General features: G+C 42.2%; 1 protein-coding gene across 1 annotated transcript in view; it reads left to right on the forward strand.

Annotated features, from left to right (window-relative positions):
- Positions 1-21,795, forward strand: part of RABGAP1L (RAB GTPase activating protein 1 like) — a 570,078-nt gene that overhangs the window by 75,195 nt on the left and 473,088 nt on the right. Inside the window, 3 exon segments of the mRNA XM_030571947.1 lie at positions 6,423-6,525; positions 7,538-7,704; positions 14,251-14,395. Of these exon segments, the coding sequence (XP_030427807.1) occupies positions 6,423-6,525; positions 7,538-7,704; positions 14,251-14,395 (415 nt within the window).

The following is a 21,795-nucleotide window of genomic DNA, read 5'->3' on the forward strand; positions in this document are numbered from 1 at the left end:
CGGAAGGAGCTCTCTTCCAAGACGGTTCATCCAGCACCGTCATCTGCTGTGGCACCGTCAACTGTGGCACTGCAGATTGCGCCGCCGTCAAGCTCGGCACAGTTGATTCCGGTCCCACAAGGGCTGTCGAGTCTGGTGCCTAACAGCTCCCCGACTCATGCTGTGGTTGAGCTTGCCCTCCCTTCTACGCCGGAGACCTTCTCCGTGGCAAGGGAGCTCATCGCAATAACGGAATCAACATGGCCTCAATCCCTGGCACTGCCGGTGTGGGTCATACAATCCATCTGCAAGCTGGCCATGGTAAGACCTCCTTCCGTTGGTCCACCAGAGAGACGTTGTTCAAGATCCCGGTCTCACAGACGCTCTCGATTGCGCCGTTCCCGCTCCCAGCACCGCTCGCAGTCCCGGCACCGCTCTCCATGGCTGTACCGGTCGCACGCGCGGCACCGTTCTACATCTCGTTCACTGGACAGATACTCCTGGTACCGATCCGGCTCACGGCACCGATCTCGGCACTGTGTATCCCTCAGTTGCTCCAGACGAAGGGACTGGAGATCTTGGTCGACCTCCTGGCACCGATACGATAGAAGGTCCTGGTCTTGCTTGCGGTGCCGTTATAGCTCCCGGTACCGCTCCCCGGCACCGCCCCATGCCCGAGCGTCGAGAACAGTGGCGCCTTCCCAGGGCCTATCGGCACCGCCGTGGCCTTCCAGACACACATCATTGTCATCGCAGGCTGGTAGCACATCCTATCATCAGGAGTGTGACTCTTGACGTCCCCAGCCATATATTCCCAGAGAGACAGAGCCACGAGCATGGGCCTCATCACTGGTCCTTCTGGACACCGTGGGCATACCACCAAAGCCAAGGTGCACCGTCAGTGGCTCAACGGTCAGCCCCATCAGAACACCGGGTACCAGAGGCGACATTAAGCTGCCCCTCCCACCCATCCCCTCACGGGCACGGATGAGGCTCCAATTCCAATCTGCAGTTGCTGAGGTTCCACCGGATGCAGATGATGCCCCCTCAAGTACAGGAGCCATCACAGGACCCTTGGTCCCGGGCCTCTCCTCCTCCTCCTCGCCTGATGAGGCGGTGGTGGGGACATCCTCCTCAGGCCTTCCACCAATTGACCTCAGGGCCCATCAGCACCTTTTGAGGCGAGTGGCTCAGAATATGAACTTGCAGGTGGAGGAGGTCCCTGAAATAGAGGACCCGGTCATGGACATCCTATTGGCTGATGCACCTACTAGAATCACTCTTCCATCCGCACCATACAGGCTAATGCGAACACCATTTGACAATCTCCAGCTTGAATTCCACCTACAGCAAGGGGAGTAGAGAGGAAATATATGGTCCCCTCAAAGGGGTATGAATATCTCTACACTCACCCACCTCCTTCCTCTCTGGTTGTCCACTCGGCGAACGAATGGGAGCGTCATGGCCAACAAAACCCAGCTCCTAAGTCAAAGGAGGCTAGGTGCATGGAACTTCTGGACCGCAAAATATACTCATCCGGGGGCCTCGAACTTAGAGTGGCAAACCAACAAGCCCTCCTAAGTAGGTATAACTTTAACACTTGGGTGTACTTGGGGAAGTTTATGGAGCTTCTTCCCCAGGTGTCCCATCAAGAATTCACGGCCCTACTTGAGAAGGGTAAAAAGATAGCGAGAATCTCCCTCCAAGCCTCTCTGGATGCAGCGGACTCTGCAGCCAGAACTCTGGGGTCAGGAGTGACGATGAGGCGTATCTCCTGGCTCCAGGTATCAGGCCTTCCCCCTGAATTGCAACAAACTATTCAGGATTTACCCTTCGAAGGCCAGGGCCTTTTCTCAGACAAGACTGACTCCAGGCTGCAAAGTCTGAAGGACAATCATGTTATAATGCGCTCGCTGGGTTTGCATACGTCAGTGACCCAACGCAGGACCTTCCGGTCTCAGCTACACCGTCCTTATGCCCAGCCTAGGCCGTGTCAGGACATTACCAGAAGGCATGACAGGGGGAATCGTCGGAGACAGTCTGGCCCTCAAGGAGCTCAAAATCAGGCGCCCTCTGAACCACTAGTGGGGCCCAAGCAGAACTTTTGATGGGACGCCTGAGGACAGCCCACCAGTTACCCTACCGGATCCTTCTCCTCCCTTTTTCAACCACCTCTCCCAATTCCTCCCTGCCTGGTCATTGCTAACTTCAGATCGTTGGGTCCTGCGCACAGTGGAAGGGGGATACCACCTCCAATTTGCTTCAACCCCACCTTCCCACCCTCCCTACCCGGCCCTCTTCAGGGACCCCTCTCATGAGCAATTCCTCTTACAAGAGGTCCAGTTGCTCCTAGCCATGGGAGCCATAGAGAAGGTGCCAAAGGACATAAGAGGAAAGGGGTTTTATTCCCACTACTTCTTAATCCCCAAGGCAAAGGGAGGTCAACGACTGATCCTAGACCTGCGAGAACTCAACAAATTCGTGATAAAGCTGAAGTTCCGCATGGTATCCCTGGATCCAGGAGACTGGTATGCCGCCCTCGATATGAAGGACGCGTATTTCCACATCGCAATTTATCCACCACACAGACGGTATCTCCGTTTTGTGGTCAACCACCAACACTTTCAGTTCACTGTACTTCCATTTGGCCTTTCTACAGCTCCGCGTGTCTTCACAAAATGCATGGCTGTAGTCGCCGCCTCCCTCCGTCGTCGTCGAGTACACGTCTACCTGTATCTTGACGATTGGCTCATTCGAGGGACTTCCCAGTGGCAAGTATCACAGCACTTGTGCATCATCAGAGATCTCTTCGGGAGCCTAGGCCTCATGATCAACACAGAAAAGTCTACTCTCTCACCCACGCAGAGAATAGACTTCATTGGAGTGGTTCTGGACTCCAATCTGGCCAGAGCCTGCCTCCCGCAGTCGCGTTTTCAGGCAATGGCTTCAATAATCTGAAGTCTTCAAACCTTCCCGACAACGTTGGTGCGCACCTGCCTCAGCCTAGTAGGTCACATGGCCTCCTGCACCTTCGTGACCAAGCACGCCAGGCTACGCCTCCATCCCTTCCAAGCCTGGCTTACTTCAATATACCAACCACGCAGAGACAGCCTGGACTTGGTGCTCACTATCCCCAGGAAGGTTCTGGGCTCCCTAACCTGGTGGCTAGACCCCACTCTAGTCTGTGCAGGGATGCCATTCCACCCACCACAACCCTCGATGGCCCTAACCACGGACGCGTCATCTCTGGGTTGAGGTGCCCACCTCGGGAGCCTTCGCACTGAATGCCTGTGGTCGCCCCAAGAACTGGCCTTACACATCAATTTGCAGTAGCTGAGAGCAGTCCGTCTAGCATGCCAAGTGTTTCAAGACAATCTCCAAGGCCATTGTGTATCAGTGTTCACGGACAACACAACAGCCATGTTTTACATAAACAAGTAGGGTGGAGCACGTTCCTCCCTCCTTTGTCAAGAAGCCGCCCACCTTTGGAACTTTTGCGTAGCTCACTGGATCAGATTGGTAGCGTCTTTTCTCCCAGGAGTCTAGAACACTTTGGTGGATCACCTCAGCAGATCCTTCCTGTCTCATGAGTGGTCGATTTGACCGGATGTCATCCATTCTGTTTTCCGGAAGTGGGGCTTTCCCCAAGTAGACCTCTTTGCCTCTCAAGAGAACAGGAAATGCCAGGTGTTCTGCTCCTTCCAGGGACGCTCCCCAGGCTCCCCCTCAGACACATTTCTGATCCTGTGGAACAGGCACCTACTTTATGCCTTCCCACCATTTCCACTTGTCCACAGCGTCCTACTCAAGCTCCGCAGGGACAGCGCCCACCTGATCCTGATTGCTCCAGCATGGCCGAGGCAGCACTGGTACACCACGTTGTTTGACCTCTCAGTGGCAGGCCAGATTCCCCTGCCACGGTGGCCGGACCTCATAACACAGGACTTCAGCAGGCTTCAGCATCCAGACCTGCAGTCCTTTCGTCTCACAGCATGGTTGCTGCGTGGTTGAGCCAGTCTGAATTGCGTTGCTCTCCCTCGGTCCAGCAGGTACTTTTGGGCAGTAGGAAGCCTTCCACTGGGATGACATATCTCACCAAGTGGAAGCGTTTCTCCTGTTGTTGCGCTCAGCATAACTTAGTTCCCAGACAGGTGTCCGTTCCCACTGTCCTGGACTACCTCTGGTCCCTAAAAGAGCAGGGCCTAGCGGTCTCTTCCATAAAGGTGCATCTGGCAGCCATTTCCGCCTTCCATCCAGGAGAAAATGACCGATCAATCTTCTCTCACCCTATAGTTTCAAGGTTCCTCAAAGGATTGGAACTTTTATATCCTCCAGTTAGACCCCAGACCTCTACCTGGGATCTAAACCTGGTGCTAGCCAAGCTTATGGGTGCTCCTTTCGAACCACTGGCTACCTGCTCGCTGCTGTACCTTTCCTGGAAGACAGCCTTCCTCGCCGTTGTTACTTCGGTGAGACGAGTATCTGAGCTTCAGGCTTTGACAGCTGACCCCCCTGTACACGGTATTCCATAAGGACAAAGTACAGCTGCGACCACACCCCTTTTTCCTCCCTAAGGTGGTGTCTGCCTTTCATGTCAATCAAGACATCTTCCTCCCAGCTGTCTTCTTCGTGAAGCCGCACCCATTGCTTCAGGAACAACAGCTACACACCCTGGACGTCCGCAGGGCTCTCGCCTTTTATATTGAGAGAACCAAACCCTTCCGAAGGTCACCTCAGCTCTTTGTAGCTGTCGCAGACCGGATGAAAGGCCTACTGGTCTCTTCCCAACGGATTTCATCTTGCGTAACATCCTGCATCCGCACATGCTATGAATTGGCTCACATTCCAGCTAGCCACCTCACCGCCCATTCTACTCTGGCGCAAACTTCATCTGCTGCCTTCCTGGCCCATGTCCCCATCCAGGAAATATGTCAGGCAGCTACCTGGTCATCGATTCACACCTTTGCCGCACATTACGCATTGGTTCAACAGTCCAGAGATGATGCAGCATTTGGCTCAGCAGTTTTGCATTCTGCAACATCTCGCTCCGACCCCACCACCTAGGTGAGGCTTGGGAATCATCTAATAGGAATCAATATGAGCAAGCACTCAAAGAAGAAAAGACGGTTACTCACCTTTGTAACTGTTATTCTTCGAGATGTGTTGCTCATATCCATTCCAAATCTGCCCTCCTTCCCCTCTGTCAGAGTAGCCGGCAAGAAGGAACTGAAGGGCCATTGGGTTGGCAGGGGTATATATCCAGCGCCATAATGGCACCACTCCAGGGGGTGCCCAGCCGACCCACCGAGTGTTGCTAGGCTAAAAATCTTCCGACGAGTGTGCACGCGGCGCACGCATACCTAATTGGAATGGATATGAGGAACACATTTTGAAGAACAACAATTACAAAGGTGAGTAATTGTCTTTTCACTCAGCTCTAATGAGCACCTCAGATTAATTACCCAGCACCCTGACAAATTTGAGGTAGGATGGAAGATACTGATCTCTCCTCAAGATCCGTGGAGAGACCATTCTGCAAGGCCCTCCTTGATCTGAGCAATGAAGGGATGTTCTGAAACGAGGAGGCCTTCAAGAGTCTGGTGTGCACGCTCATATAACCACAGACCTGGCAATAGCCTCTACACAAAACTCTGTGTTCAGATTTATTTCTCCCAAGATGATGATTTTTTTTAAGAAATGGGGGACACTGCATGGCATTGTCTTTTAGTGTAAACATGGAGACATTAACAGAGATTTTAGTGCATTCATGTATGTGTGGTGGTGGTGGTGGGGAGGAGGGGCGCTGTTTTGTTGTTCTGACATTTGCCCCTAAAGTTAAGGTTTAATTCTCAAAGAAATAGACGTCAATGGTGGCACATAAAAATCTATCAGCCAGCAGCGAACACCAAAGCAAGTGCAAACGGTACAGCTGCACTGTGAGAGATTTCTGCCTCCCCTTTCTCCTGGAAGTTTGGATGATGTTGAGTTCCTCAGAGAGTTTTCCTAGTTTTCACTCTGAATGCTTTCTCCCCTCTGCTGATTGGCTTTTTTACTCCTGCACAGTCAGTTCTCCTGACCCTGTCCCTCATATCTGCTTTCCCTGCTTTCCCCTCATCACTCCCTACATTGTCTCTTCTCCCTTCATTTATTCGTCTGTTCCCACACTCCAGAACAGTAAAACATAAAGCCAGAAACACCCTCCCCCAAAATAAAATACTAACAAAAATTATTGAACTAAATGAAAATAAATGAAATGTTGTAAGCTATTGTGTTTACTTTGCTTGTATGTTCTATCTCTTTTCCACTTTTCTATCTTCACTGTTGAGATCTGAAGCTCTTTGAAGCAGGGGATTATCTCACTGTACAATTCCTAGCACAACTGAGTCCCTGATATTGGTTCTAGGTGCCACTGTAATGCATATAATACATGTGTTTATTCTTAGGAGTCCATGGGAAAGAGCTGTGATGGGAGAGCATATGTTATTACTGGAATGTGGAATCCCAATGCACCTACTTTTCTTGTACTTAATGAAGAAACACCTAAAGGTAAATGATTTTTTTTAACAAGCTGTTTTGCTTGCTTAGTAATTATTTAGCATGGTGAAGAATACTTAACCGCATTTAATAAATGTTCTCTGTCTTTGTCTCTCTGACACCATGCTGTATATTTCAGTTTAATATTAACATCATGGTAACCCCAAAGGCCTCAGTCAGTATCACAACCTCACTGTGCGAGGAACTGTATAAACACATATAACATAAAGAAATGCTCATACTGGCACGTGCTCTTGCTGCCAGATCAGAATCCGGTAGAAGAGCAGTGTGTGAGGTCACAGGCATGTTCCCCTCGGGATCAAAATTTTCAATCCCAAGGGAACTTAGTCTGATCACATAACTATCCCAGTTGAGTGCATTTGTTATTGCCTGAGGCTCTGTATCCTATCCCTTAGGACTAAAAACTCTTACTTTAAAAGCTGTTTCCTGCAACAGTAAAATCACATACTTAGGGGGTCTTATTTGTAACTTACCAGGCATAGGCATCATTAATCCATTTTGTACCCAGGTTCTTGGGACAAATGGAGGATGATGTAGGGGATGCCTTGACACTTGAGTATCTGGCTTCTAATACAGCTCATTCCTTCAGCATTAGATTACACCTTCAAATTTGTGACCTGATCTAGTGTAATTTTTCAGTTATCTGACCTCAGACCATGGCTCTGGTCCACAGTTTCTTCATTCCCTCCCCCTCCTCACCTCATACGGGACATTTTGCCACCATTCTTGCAAATGCTTACTTGTGTGAGCTACCAGAATTATTTGGTATTAAAGGAGAATATCCCATTGGCTATTGTGCATTTCATTCTATGTGGATATGCAATATCTAAAACAGAAATGAAATATGTGCTGCCGAATCAATAGATGAATTTAATAGGAAGGGATTTGGACCTAAATAGCCATCTGTTTCTGTGGTGTTTTTTATACTACTCAGTACCTTGAGAAATTGGATCTTTTTGGGACAGACTGCTTTTGTGAATGTGAATTTATTTTTATGTTCCAGATAAACGTGTGTACATGACTGTGGCAGTGGATATGGTGGTCACTGAAGTGGTAGAGCCAGTCCGCTTTTTGCTGGAGACTGTTGTTCGCGTGTACCCAGCTAATGAGCGTTTCTGGTATTTCAGCAGAAAAACCTTCACAGAAACTTTCTACATGAAGCTAAAACAGGTACAGCAGTGTTTTCTAATAACAATAAAATTGCCTTTCTTTCGGAAAAATTGACTTTCTGAGCATTAGGTCTACCTTTTTTAATTATTTGTTTCTGTCAATGTTTCCAAGGCCACTGAGAATGGTGCAGAGCCGTCTCTTGGCATAAACAGACTAAGCAATTGCTTAGGGCCCCAAGCAGCTAAAGGGGGCCCCCATTCACTTTTTGTGTTTGGGGGTGGGAGGGGATGACAGTATTCATGCTTAGGGCCTCCAGTGGGCTAGCACCACCTCTGTAATGGCGATAAAGAATAGCGTTTGAAAATGAAGAAAAGTCAGTCCTTTGAAAGTCTTAATTTTATCGTGTTATCTTTTATCTAGTTTTATTTATATGTACACACACACAAAATAAATAAGTTATGAATTTAATTTGTTTTGTTAAAATGTTTTGGAGTTCACAGGTCCAACTTAATTACAAATGCACTTTGCCTAATCTCAAATATTCCTTTTCATGCTAGTCAGTGAAAGGACCATTATTCATCTCTAGGCATTTGAGTTTGTATTCCCTGGCTTTGCACATTTTATAAATGCTTAAATTGGAAGCTTCCTGTCTAGTTCTACATTGCTCACTGATGCAGTGGTAAATGTCTACGTATACTTACAATAATGTAGCTCTAACATTAAAGCAACCCAGGCATCTTTATATATTTAAATATCAACAGCTCACTCTAGTACTGTAGTTCATTACAGCATCATTTATTCTTCAGATTATTTTATATAGTGTCATTTATGTCATTTATGCTCAAATAAATCTGTTAGTCTTTAAGGTTCCACTGTACTCCTCATTGTTTAAGATAAACAAGTGTGTTTACATTGATGGGAGATACTGCTGCCTGCTTTTTATTTACAGTGTCACTGAAATGAGAACAGGCATTCACATGGCACTTCTGTACCCGGCGTTGCAAGGTATTTACATGCCAGATATATGCTAAACATTCATATTCCCCTTCCATGCTTCGGCCACGATTCCAGAGGACATGCTTCCATGCGGATGATGCTCATTAAAAAGAAGAATGCATCAATTAAATTTGTGACAGTACTCCTTGGGGGGAGAATTGTATGTCTCCTGCTCTGTTTTACCCGCATTCTGCATATATTTTATGTTATGGCAGTCTTGGACGATGAGCCAGCACATGTTCATTTTAAGAACACTTTCACAGCAGATTTGACAAAATGCAAAGAAGGTACCAATGTGAAATTTCTAAAAATAGCTACAGAACTCGACCCAGGGTTTAAGAATCTGAAGTGCTGTCAAAAATCTGAGAGGGACGAGGTGTGGAGCATGCTTTCAGAAGTCTTAAAAGAGCAACACTCTGATGCGGAAACTACAGAACCCAAATGGCCAAAAAAGAAAATCAACCTTCTGGTGGTGGCATCTGACTCAGATGATGAAAATGAACATGCGTCTGTTCGCACTGCCTTTGATCGTTAACAAGCAGAACTCATCATCCGCATGGAAGCATGTCCTCTAGAATGGTGATTGACGCATGAAGGGACATGTGAATCTTTAACGCATCTGCATGTAAGTATCTTGCAATGCCGGCTACAACAGTGCCATGCAAATGCCTGTTCTCACTTTCAGATGACATTGTAAACAAGAAGCAGGCAGCTTTATCTCCTGCAAATTATAACCAACATGGTTTGACAGTGATTGGCTGACCAAGTAGTAGTCCTGAGTGAACTTGTAGGCTGTAAAGTTTTACATTGTTTTATTTCTGAATGCTAATTTTTTTGTACATAATTTTACATTTGTAAGTTCAACTTTCATCATAGAGAGATTGCACTACAGTACTTGTGTGAGGTGGATTGAAAAATAATTTTTTTGTTTTTTTACAGTGCAAATATTTGTAGTAAAAATAAATAAAGTGAGCACTGTGCACATTCTGTGTTGTAATTGAAATTAATATATTTGAAAATGTAGTAACCATCAGAAATATTTAAAATAAATGGTATTCTATTGTTTAACAGCACGATTAATCACAATTAATTTTTTTAATTGCTTGACAGCCCTACTTCATATGCATTAATGATGTACACATATGGATAGAAAAATGACTTTCAGCAGATCATAACCTTTCCTTTGATAGCTTACAAGGCATGCTTTATATATAATATCACAGTTATATACAGATGAGGAATATGGGGGATTACAGGGTGTTCCCCGAGGGTACAGAATGTCACAGCAGTCATTTATGATATCCGGACATTTTTCTGTCTGCATCCCTGTCTTGAGGTGACACATACCCAGTCAGTTCGGGGATAGTTGAAATCCCTCATTATTGTTGGGTTTTCTGTTTTTGTAGCCTCTGTAAATTCCCTGAGTATTTCACAATCACTGTCACCACCCTGGTCAGGTGATCGGTAGTATATTTCTTCTACTATACTCTTATTATTCATGTATGGAATTTCTATTCATAGAGATTTGATAGTAAAGTTTGAAATATATAAGTTTTTTACTATATATGACTGTTTCTCTCACAGGTGGTGACAATCTACTGGAATTCTTACATATTTTGTGCCCCAGTATTAGTGTCATGTGGATTATTATTGTTCCACCAAGTTTCTGTAATGCCTCTTACTTCAATATCCTCGTTCAATCCCAGGCACTCAGGTTCACCCATCTTAGTAATCGGACTTATAGCATTTGTTTACAATCATGATATTTAATGTGATGTCATCTACACTGCCCCCCTGGTGTGTGGAAGGAGCAGTGAGGGAATTAGTGTTATAAATTGAAGCATTAAATGATCATTATTAATTAAAATCACAATATAGATGATTGTAATATTATATAATGCTTTAATAATATTGATTAAGACACCTAACTTCCTCAGAATAGCACACAACAGATTTCTGTGCAAGTTATAATTCCTCCTGAATATTTCACTTCATTAGCACTCCCAGAACTCTGTTTGACATTATTTATATGAAAGGACTGTGTAGTTCAACCTAGGGGAGGTGGACCCAAGATACAGCATACTGCATATTACCTCTGTGTGGCTTTCCCAGGACTCTGTGTGTGTGATTAACATGATTTTGCATCCGTCCTTGCCATGCAGTGGAAGGGTGCATATGCTTCTTAGGATATGTCTATACTACCTGCCAAATCGGCGGGTAGCGATCGATCCAGCGGGGATTGATTATCACGTCTAGTCTAGATGTGATAAATCGACTCCCCCCCCCCAAGCACTCTCTCATCAACTCCTGTATTCCACTGGCATGAGAGGTGCAGGTGGAGTTGACGGGGGAGTGGCAGCAGTTGACTCACCTCAATGAAGACACTGCGGAGAGTAGATCTAAGTACATCGACTTCAACTACGTTATTCATGTAGCTGAAGTTACGTATCTTAGATCAATCCTCCCCCTCCCCACCTTCACCCCTTCAGTGTAAACCAAGCCTAAATATGTGTAAGATTTATTAAATAATGTTCAGTAGATTAGAATCCAAAGGTCCTCCCGATGGTTCTTCTCTCATGGCTGACACACAATTACTTGCAGCTTCCCATTATTATTCAGTTCATTCTGGAATTATGTAGAGTTTCATACTCCTGCAATAAACATTGATCCATTTTCTCTAGAGACTTACACATTATATTGATATTCGTTCAAGATCTGAAAAGTGGAATCTGATCTTCTAATTTGTGTTGTACTGCAGTGGAACCACAACCCCTGTGGTTGACTTAAATGAATAGGACTGACTTAATTTTGCTGATCCTAAACTAGAATGACAATTGTCGCCTTACTGAGGGATAAAACAATTAATGCTGAACAGCTAGTGATGTTTTTACTGTGAAGTAAAGGCACAGACTATACTAAATGCCCACCTGACTAAATCAGTCTCATGCAAGCTGTTTTCTTTGGCACTCCTGCTCTTCAGTTTTACAATAGAGATAAGTGAAATACAGTAGAATTTATAAAAAAAAAAAAAAACCAAGTATGTGAAAATGTGGAAGACTGCTGCCCTTTCCAGTTTTAAAGAGCGAACACTATAATCCTTTTTATTTAATTTGCTTGATACTTATCTTAAAATACAGCTTCTTTCTTGGTCCAAGTAAACTTGAGTCAGCAGGGCATGTTTCAATGAAACCTTTGCCTTTTTTTGAGGTGATTTTAAGGGTATCAGTGGGAAGTAGATTGAGGGGGCATTTTTGGTGGTTAGAAGAGTCCTAAATGTTGGAGTGGGCTAATCTTATGTTTCTAATGTATTTTTAAAATGTTTGTTTATATGTGTCTTGAGTTTCAGATAAACACATTTTTAAAAAATGAAAAAGGACATTTAAACAGATTTCTGAATACTATCCCAAGTCCTCAGAGTAATGTTAAAGCTGTACTACTGCAATGTTCTCAATAACACCCCTCTTTATATCTTCAAAAGGAATGTCTGAGACTTTGATATTGAGATTATCAGAGTCTACATAATTGCTTGACCAGGGGCCTTGCAATTACTTGATACTGACATCCTGGGAGGTGAAACATGTATGCATTGATAATGGACCAAATTTCTCCCTGCTATATTTTACTAATCACAAGGGTAATGGATCTAAATTATAAACTGTAGCCCAGATTTCATCTCTCATTTCCAGAACTGTATGGAAAATTGTCTGATACTTGGAGAGAGAGAAGAGGAGCCATGCCTTGCTTTTTCCCAACATGGAATGGTTATAATAGAAACAGGTGTGATGGACTGATCAGAGTAGGGGGGAAATGCTTGATTTTGTCCAACCGCAGACAGTCCCAATTTACACTACCCCATGGAACAGTTCCACCAACTGGAACTGAAACTACAGAAGGTATTTAGAGTGGAAGATGTTAATTACTGTGGGTGGAAATTGGCCAGCAAGTTGGAGTTAGTGTTCTGCCCTCCCCCTTCTTTAAAAAAAAAAATAAATAAATAAAGATTCCAGGGGCTTGTAAGTGACAAGTGATCAGTGCCTTGGTTTTACACAGTAGTTTCTCATATATCACTCTTATTTTTTTTTCTGACAGAGGAAACAGTAATATCTTATTCCAATCCTTGGTAATTTTTTCTTTCACATATCCTTTATTGGATATTCCTTTTTTCTCACATGGTTAACACTATGCTTCTGAGATAAATTTAACACCACCTCTGTAAGACTACTTTCATTTGATTTTTGAGACTGACTTGACATTATTAGCCTGTTTGAAAAATGACTTTATTTTAACTCTGATTATGTTTGCACAGAATGAAGCAGGCTGAAAAAAATAACTGGTCTTAAAATGTACTTTTTGGCTTTACTTTATCTCCAGTTCACTTAATAGCAGCTATTTGGCTTTATTATTGTACAACCATATGAAAATATACAAATCACTGTACTTTTTGAATAATGTTGAGTACATCAGAGAAGAATCTTTTTAAAGTGGGAGTGGGCAGTAAGGAGAGATGTATATACTGTTCTGTGATTTCTGGGAAGCAAAGCAGCTGGGGCACATGTTGGAGAGGAGACATCTAGAAACAGTCCTGTTGTCTGGTTCTCTTCTCTTCCAAGATTTAATGTGGACAAACTAAAGAGCTATTGTATTGATCTTTTTTCTTCTATAAAATTCTATAAAATTCATTTATCCAGTGCTCAAGATTTAGGTACGTTACATTTTGAAAAATATGAAGTACAAGTTGTTTTGATCAACAAAAGAATTTGATGGGTCTTTAATGGATTGTTTGTCACACCTCATCCATGCTAAATAAAGTATGTGAGAAAATGTATTCCTTTCAGTGTGCCTTGAAAGTTATCAAACTCTGGCACAGTCAGGTATGAAGCTACTTTTGAGAGTCGAGTGTCTTGTTCCCCAAATTGTTATAACTAGAGATATTGAGCTCAGGCATTCCAACTAATTTCAGCTACTGGTAAAAAGTAAATACACTGGTTACAAATCCTAAAGGGCTCCTGGGATTAAATGGAAGATATCGTGGTCCCTGGAGCACAGGTGAATATGTGCACTATACACAGTCTACTTCTAAGGATCCTTTCTTAGCCCGTTGCTTATGCAGTGGGTGTTATAATCTTTATGGTGTGGAACGTGCTACCTACTGCCAACTCTCAGCATTCTCCAAAATGCCTAAAAAACTTGGTTTCTCAAAAATGTTTGGTACTTATTTTTATTATCACAATATTTTTCCTGTCTGTTCTTTGCAATTTTTTCTTAAAGCAGTCCTCTCCCTGTCTCAGTTTGTTAAATTTAAATTGTAAAGTTTGTGTTATAATTCCTCAAATACATAAAGGTTGTTGCGGGAGAAGCTTTAACAATAATTATTGTTCTACCTGTTTTCATTGCTGTTTTTCATCTTCCTCAAATTACGTTCAGCAATGTCATATACTAATCTCAATCCACATGTGTAATTTCCATTGAAATTGGATGGAGTCTTCGTCTTGCCCCCAAATTACTGTATCAGTCCTTGGTTTAATCCTAGTTGAAGAAACCAGAAGAAACATGGAGTTGATGAATAGCAAGAGCCTAACATCAAAACTCATTTCATTTCCTTATTTTTAGTCTGAAGGGAAAAGCCACACAAATGCTGGAGATGCAATTTATGAAGTTGTAAGTCTGCAGCGGGAGTCTGAGAGAGATGATGAATCAGTCAGTCCAACAAGTAGAGGGGGTCCACTATCGCCACAGGAGGATGAGGCTGAAGAAGGTAAGAGTAAAATGAACATGTACAGTTCCCGTATATGCTGGGTTTTTTAAATACTTTTTCTGCCTTTTATTCCCATAGTTTTCTTCCTATTTGTTCCATCAGAGATGTATTATGATACCTCCCCCTCTGCCCCCCAAATCACCTGTCATTCACAATTAGTGCATCTTCATTACCAGCAATAATGTCCGACGCTTTTAGACTGTCCTATCTAGGCTATCTAGCAGCAGACAGGGTGCATCCATACAGCACTGTACGCCAAAATTTACCATTCCTCCTCACCTGTTAGGCTAGCAAGATAGCAAGCTTCTGTTAAAGGGTTTTTCTTCCAATCAGCATCCGTTATTCTCTACAAAGAGCTTTTGTAATTAACAGTGATGCCAGGAAGCTCTTCACTGTTTACAGTAGTAATGCTTTCTGACTCAATCCCTGGTGCCTGTGGATCATTTTTGTGTAACTTAAAAATTTTATGGATTTTTTTTCTTCATGCTAGCAATCTATCCTGAATATATTTTAAATGTATAGTAAGTGTCCTTTCAGCAGCTTGTTTGATGGAGCAGGCTTCAATAATTACCGTTGCACTATTTATTCCTTTTTTTCCAGTAACTATTATTGAGAATAACAAGTGATTGTTCCAGAATTTAATGAACACTGTGCTATTAGAGAATAAATATTCTCTAGATCTTACCCTCTTGATGTTGTGTAAAACAGTTTTATTTAAATATAGAGTAAATAGTATAGAGGTTTGCATAGCAGGAAAAATAAAGTGGTAAGTTAAACTTAATATTAGTTTCCATTTGTTAAATTCAAAATACTTACAAAGGAAATAATCCTCATTTTAAAATGTCATTACGATGTAACACTGTTCTCATGGAAACTGCATTTAGAGTACTTGCCTAGAAGTTATCCATCCTGCTAGATGTGCAGATTAAATGAGTCACTGCCAGTTGTTCTACATACATTGCCGTTCTTGTGTACCTTCTTTTGCAGATTATTAATTATTATGATGGAAAAATATAATAGTTTAAAATTCCAAAAAAGAATAATAATTGTATTTTAGATCTTGAACTAAGATTTATTTGTTTGTTTAATTTCTGTTTAGGGTCAGGGGCCAAAAATACCTGGGTCCATATTTTTCCCCCGTCCCCACCCCTTTTTTTTTTAACCTGGTCCTGGCTATGGCATATATTATATGTTGTAGGGACTTTCCACCTCATTGGCTAACAGTTAGTTCATCCATGGATGGATTCTGAGGGGTTGTTCTTTATTCTTTGTGAAGTGCTGTTCCCCACTCCATTAGCTCCATCATTTTCCTCATGATTCATTGTATGACATTTGAAACCTGCAATATTATTTATTTATATAATTCCATAAAAGTATATGATGCCTTATTTGCATCCTCATCTTGCTTGCTTACCCTTTGCAGCTATCTCAATTTCTGCCAACCCCAGGACTAAGCATCCTGTGGTCCTTTGTGAGCTAGATGACTCATGCCATGATTAGGAATGGAAATGTCACTTTAAGAAATAAGACAGAATAGTCTTTCAGTCCATATATGAAGAGAGTGGTTCAGTAGGACTTTTGGGCTGCTGTTCTATTGGCAGATATGTGGATTTTCTTCCCATCCTGGTTTTAAGGTCATTAGCATTTTAATGTGAATGGGAAATACATTTCATTGTGTTATAAGAGCAAGACCTTATAGAAAATTGGGATCATGTTTTTCTAATAAATAAACCATACCTTTGTTCTTACTGGTGCCTTGGTTTCATGACACTAACTTCCAGTTTGTCTTTTTTAAAGATCTCTGCAAAATCATACAGCGGTCATTTTGGAATTTTTCATAATCAACCTAACATACATTTTCATTACATTTTATCACTAGCGCTGCAGCTCATATTTCTGTCACCTCGGTCATCAAACCTGGGAGCTGGAAGTGGCACAGAAATGTTCCCCTGCTTAGTCTTATTTAATTAGTATTAACAGTTTGCTTGTCAAAGCAAAAGAATGCGTTGAACCTCCGCACTAAATTGCCTTAGCTTGCTAACAGGGTTGCTTAATTCAGACTATAATTTAACTAAAAAGAGATCCAGGTGTATATTGATTAAACTTTCTCTTACATGTTGTTGGAAGAGGTCTCAAGTGAAATGTATTAGGGTATCTGTGCTCATGTTCATAATGCATGGTAAAGTAGTGGGAGAGTGAATTATTAACATGTAATTTTGAATTTTGTCAAGGTGCAAGCATAGCTGGTTCAAGCACACTCATAGAGGCCTCCTTTGTAATCATTTTTTCATTTCTCCCCCCATTTAAATTTGCCCTGACAGAAGTGGCCAGACAAAGAGCCATCAGTGACCAGGAAAGAACCCTAGAGGATGCACCTAGATGGAGGGAGCATGAAGCACCTGAAAGTGGGGGTCTGGAGGCATCCTCTAGAAAAAGGAGAATATGAAACAGCTAGGAGGGTGGAGACTTAAAAGACCCCTGTGAGGGGCAACATGAAATGAAGTCAGGCAGTTGGTAGCTAGTGAGGAAAAGACAATTCACCTCTTCTGGTCATCTAAGACCCAAACTTGAAGTTCAAGTATCCTCCCCCATGCTGCTGTTTCCTCACATACTTGGCCAAACTTCCTGAGAACTACTACTTAGAACAGAGCAGATCTGCTTTTTGGAAAGCTGGGAGGTAGCTGGGGATGGACACAGTTTTCAAGCATAAGAAGTACAGCACAGGGTTTCTCACATTCACTCCTTATAATGTGTAATGGAGGAATGAAGAATAAGTAGGCACTGAACTATGGCAAAAAATGAAACTGTTGCTCATTACTGTTGCAATGGTTGCAGCTAACTGGTTCTCCCTGTTTTTCCTTCCACTGTGGGTTCTATAGTTTGCCAGAATTGGTCCTGGTGTAAGGTCACCGAATTGTAAAAGATGTTAACCTCAGTTTCCTCCTCCTTTACACAGATACTTGGGGGAAAGAATATAAAGTGGTTGCTTAGGATATACTTGGAGACTGTTAGTGGAAAGGCAGGGTTCCACACTTAAGGTCCTAAGACTGGATTGATTAGGGGAACGGGGAAGGTATTATTTTTGAGTTAATTTGTTTTGATTTCTAATGATATTTGCTACCCTTTGAAGACAGTCCTTGATGACTAGGTCTGTTTTTTGTTTCTGCTGAATCAGTCCACCAGCTCAGTGCTCTTTTGATATGAAGTTGATATACAGCAACTAGGTGTAAATAATTTCGCGAATTAACTTGTCACCTTTGTATCTCCCAATCATGAAATTGTTTTTGCAATGATGGCTTTTGGTTTCTCTTGATACAGTTTTGAATGATTTCAAAAACTAGGGCTCCCTGCTGTTGCCCACATAAAATCATACTTAATATTCAGTGCTTTCGGAAAGTAGTTCAGAAGTAGGAAATAAATGATAAATAAAATGTGTTCTTTACAAATGTGCCAAAATTATACAAAAAGTTGAATTTATTTAGAGCCAACTATAAGAGAGTTTTAATGACACTGTTTTCCTAAGTAAACTTTTATATTTTTGTAAATTGACAAAGAATAGTCTTCAAAAAGTGATTCATCCTTTAAAAAAAAAAAAGAATAAATAAATAACACTTTATTAGTCAGGTAACACTCCTGGAGACAGCAGCTTGATAAGGAAGAAGTATCTACCCAAAGGACAGTCATCTTCTAAAACATTCTCATGATTTCCTGAAATGCAATGCTGAATGGAAAACTAAGGAACAGTCAGCCTTTTGCTATAGCAACAGATTTCTTAAAGATGATTAGGCCTCTACCATGCTGACACACCAGGAATTGAATTGGGCATCTCCCAGATATGAAAGCATGAGTCTCTGCACTGATGCTGGTGCAGAAGGAAGGGACTGTGCTATCGGAGCCCTATTGGAATGTGATTAAACGTACGTGGATCTTACTAGGCAGGCGAAGTTTAATTTTTTTTGCTCACAAGCTGAGGAGTAGAGGTAGAACTTCTGCTACACATTTTTTCTTCCCTCTTGAAGTCCCCTGGTCCTCGGACTCTTTTGAGGTGGCTTCACTCTCCAGAAATAAGAAGAAAGTAATAGTATATGAGGAATGAGACATGGAGGAGAGGTTGATGTTACATGTAGACGCCATGAAATTCAGAGATGAGAGGGAGATCAAAGTGATGGAGGGGGCTGAAAGCTGCAGAGAAATCTGAGAGAGTTAAGGATTGGAGGGCCCAGAAAGAGAGAGTAGGTAAGGACAGAGTGAGCAATGTAAAATGATCTGACCATCATCTCACAGTATGGTAAAATACAAAAAATATAGTAAGGCAAAAACAGCACATCACCTGTGCATGAACAGTTTTCATAAAGCGATCACTCCATATCTGATTTTTCAATACTCGTCCTCAAAGGAAACCTGTACAATTTCTTTGAAAGGCAAGCCTGGCAACTTAAATTCAAACTCTGATAGACAACAAAAGCCATGAACTTAACAGGGACATGGTTTTGTGGCTCAATCTAACATTTTGTAACACACCACATTGCCTTCTACCCTTAATTGCCCACTTCAAACCTTTTATGCATAATGGTCTATCCCCCAATTGCGCACTTCATTTAGTCTGTTCCAACTGGTATTTAGCGCAGACACTCTGATTTCCTTCCCCAGACTTGAAGAAGAGCTCTGGGTGGCTCTAAAGCTTGTACCTTTCACCAACAAAAGTTGATCCAATAAAAGATATTATCTCACCCACCTTGTATGTCTCATACTCTGGGGCCAGTGTGGCTCCAACAACACTGCAAAGATTTATGAAGTTGACTTTGAAAGAAGAAAAGTTGTGGAGTGGGGAGGGACAGGAAACAGCAAGAGGAAAGAACCTCAGTGGCATCACCATGGTCTCTGGGTGGGCTGGCACCAGCCCAGCAAGCAGGTGCTTGGGGTGGCTGTGGCAATTCGGCTGCAGGTCCCTCAGTCCCTCTCAGAGCGAAGGACCAGCCGCCGAATTGCCGCTGAAAGAATAAAAACCCTAAAAGTGTGACATTTTGAATTTGAGGACAGATCTTGAACTTTTATGGGTAACATATTTTCAAAAGTGCCTAAGTAACTTATGATAAGTTTCATGGGACTTAAATGCTTTGGGAAGTGGCGGCGGTAGAGCTCCCGCAGATCGCGATCGCGGCTTTTTTTTTTTTTTTTTCTGCTTGGGGCGGCAAAACCTCTGGAGCAGGAAAAATGAGGATGAGAGAATCAAGGAGTTACAGAAGCAGAGTTAGTGGGGGAGAGTAGTATCTCAGAATGAATTTCTATTTTGTGGAAATTACATAAGAACTAATAAATTACATCAGAACCGTTGGTGGGAGTAGTCAATTCTGCATTTTTTTATACAAATTAAAAATAGCTGATATTTTATTTAATTCATAAGAACTGTATCAGAACCCAAAAATAGACTGCTTTTGTTGGGTCCTTCTTCAACCAAACAAAACTTAAATATGCTTTGCCTTTTAATTCCTATTATTGTCATAAAAATAAAATATAAAAAATGTTAAATTCATAAGGATAGTCTGTTTGAACATAGGACAAGATTATCCTCTATCAGACTAAAACCTTTGTTGCAGTCCCACAAGATTTAACTTTTTTATACAGCAGCTTCTAATGAGTGCAAATCCATAGCATTTCACTTAAAAAAAAATTACATCTGAGATGAGTCAATATCTCATTTTTACAGGTTGTACTTTCTGTTCTCTAACATTAGACCATTCTTACTGCATTGCAAGTTAACCTTTCAGTTATTAAAAATACATTTAATCAACTCCTGCAGCAATATTATTATGCTATTGGATAGTTTCTAATCCCTTCTTTAACTGGTGAAAAATTCAGTACAATTATATTATATTTTTTTCTTGCTCTGAATGATGTAACACATGATAGTTTAATTTGATTTATGGTCATACTGTAAAGTTAGTGATTCAAGTGTGAATTCTCAGTTTAAAAAAAGGTAATATTTAATACAAAGCATTTCCATAGGATGCAAACCTACCTAGAGTTGTATGACATGAATTTTTCATGTTAAATGTTGAAATTTGGAATTTTATGGCGCTTCTCTTCCAGAATTATTTTGTAACAGTAGTTTGGAGTTGGGGTCCTAGCTGCATGACGTCCTTTCTTCTCTCTCCTGCACTCAAGTCTCCCCAAGCCCATGAAAATTTGTCTGTGAGAACTCCTTTGTGATCCAGGCCAGAGGTGGATGGGTGCTCTATGCAGCATCATATTCTTTCTTCTTCCAAAACCACAGGACAAATAGGTTCAAGTTATGGTGGACTGGGTAAGCATTATATGAGTGGATTCTCGTTTCTCTGTGACATACCCTCTCCCTTCAGCACTAAGGGATAGTTTCCATCTGCAGCAAGTTCTGTATGATGATCTTTGCAGCATAGGGCTTTTCTATGAATGACCGTGGCCTTCTATGGATATCCTGATATTCATGAGTATTTGGTGGGATTCTATGGGTTCTTCTTCGATTGATGGTCTCTATATGTAATTCACATTTGGGTATGCATGTGTACCATGTGCCTGGCTTGAGAATTTTTTAGTAAGCAGTGTCCATTGCTCTGGGATGTGCAGTTACTCTCCTTATACTCCAAACAGACTATAAAGGGTAGTGTGAACCGACACCTCTCCAGTTCCTTCTTACCACCGCGTGGATGGAGTCAGAATCCTCCTTGTCCACTTTGATCTTTCTTTATTGTGAACCCGTAAATATAATTTATAAATAGTTGCAAATAGTTTAGGTTTTTAGTATTTTTGTAGTTAGTGTAATTAGTTTAGATCTTCCTACCCCAGGGAGCCAAGAGTTCCGGTGTTCAAGAATTCTCTCCTTCACCAATTCCTTTTTCATCAGCAACTGCCACCAGCCCTGCCTTTATTGCCTTGGGAAGACTCTTATTGCCACCAAGTGCAACATCTGCTGCTCCTTCTCTCCCCAAACTCATAAGGGACAAGAGCTTTTTCTGTAGAAGCACCTCATGGAGCAGGACATGAAATCTCATTCAGATTCAGGCTGGAGGGACTTTCCCTGTACAACGGCCTCAAACTATGAGCAGCAGACATCTGAGCATGACCTCCAGAGTTGAGGCAAAAGCTCTTAAGTCTAAGAGACCCTCCTACAAGAGAGGGGGACATGGACATAGGCATAAGACAGATCTCTGGCCAGATCTGCTTCTAAGAGAAAGGATTCCTCCCCATCATGTCAAAGTCAAGTGAGTCCTCACGTATGGGTTCTAAAGAATTAGGTCTGCATAAACCTTCTGTCCTAGAAGGACAGGTGTGAAGGAAGAAGGATCTAGTCATACTGGTCCAGCTTCATCCTCCAAACCTAATAAGCGGTACCCAACAGTTCTGTATAGGATTTCAATGCTGGG

The sequence above is a fragment of the Gopherus evgoodei genome, chromosome 8 (genome assembly GCF_007399415.2).
Source record: "Gopherus evgoodei ecotype Sinaloan lineage chromosome 8, rGopEvg1_v1.p, whole genome shotgun sequence".
Lineage (NCBI taxonomy): Eukaryota > Metazoa > Chordata > Testudines > Testudinidae > Gopherus > Gopherus evgoodei.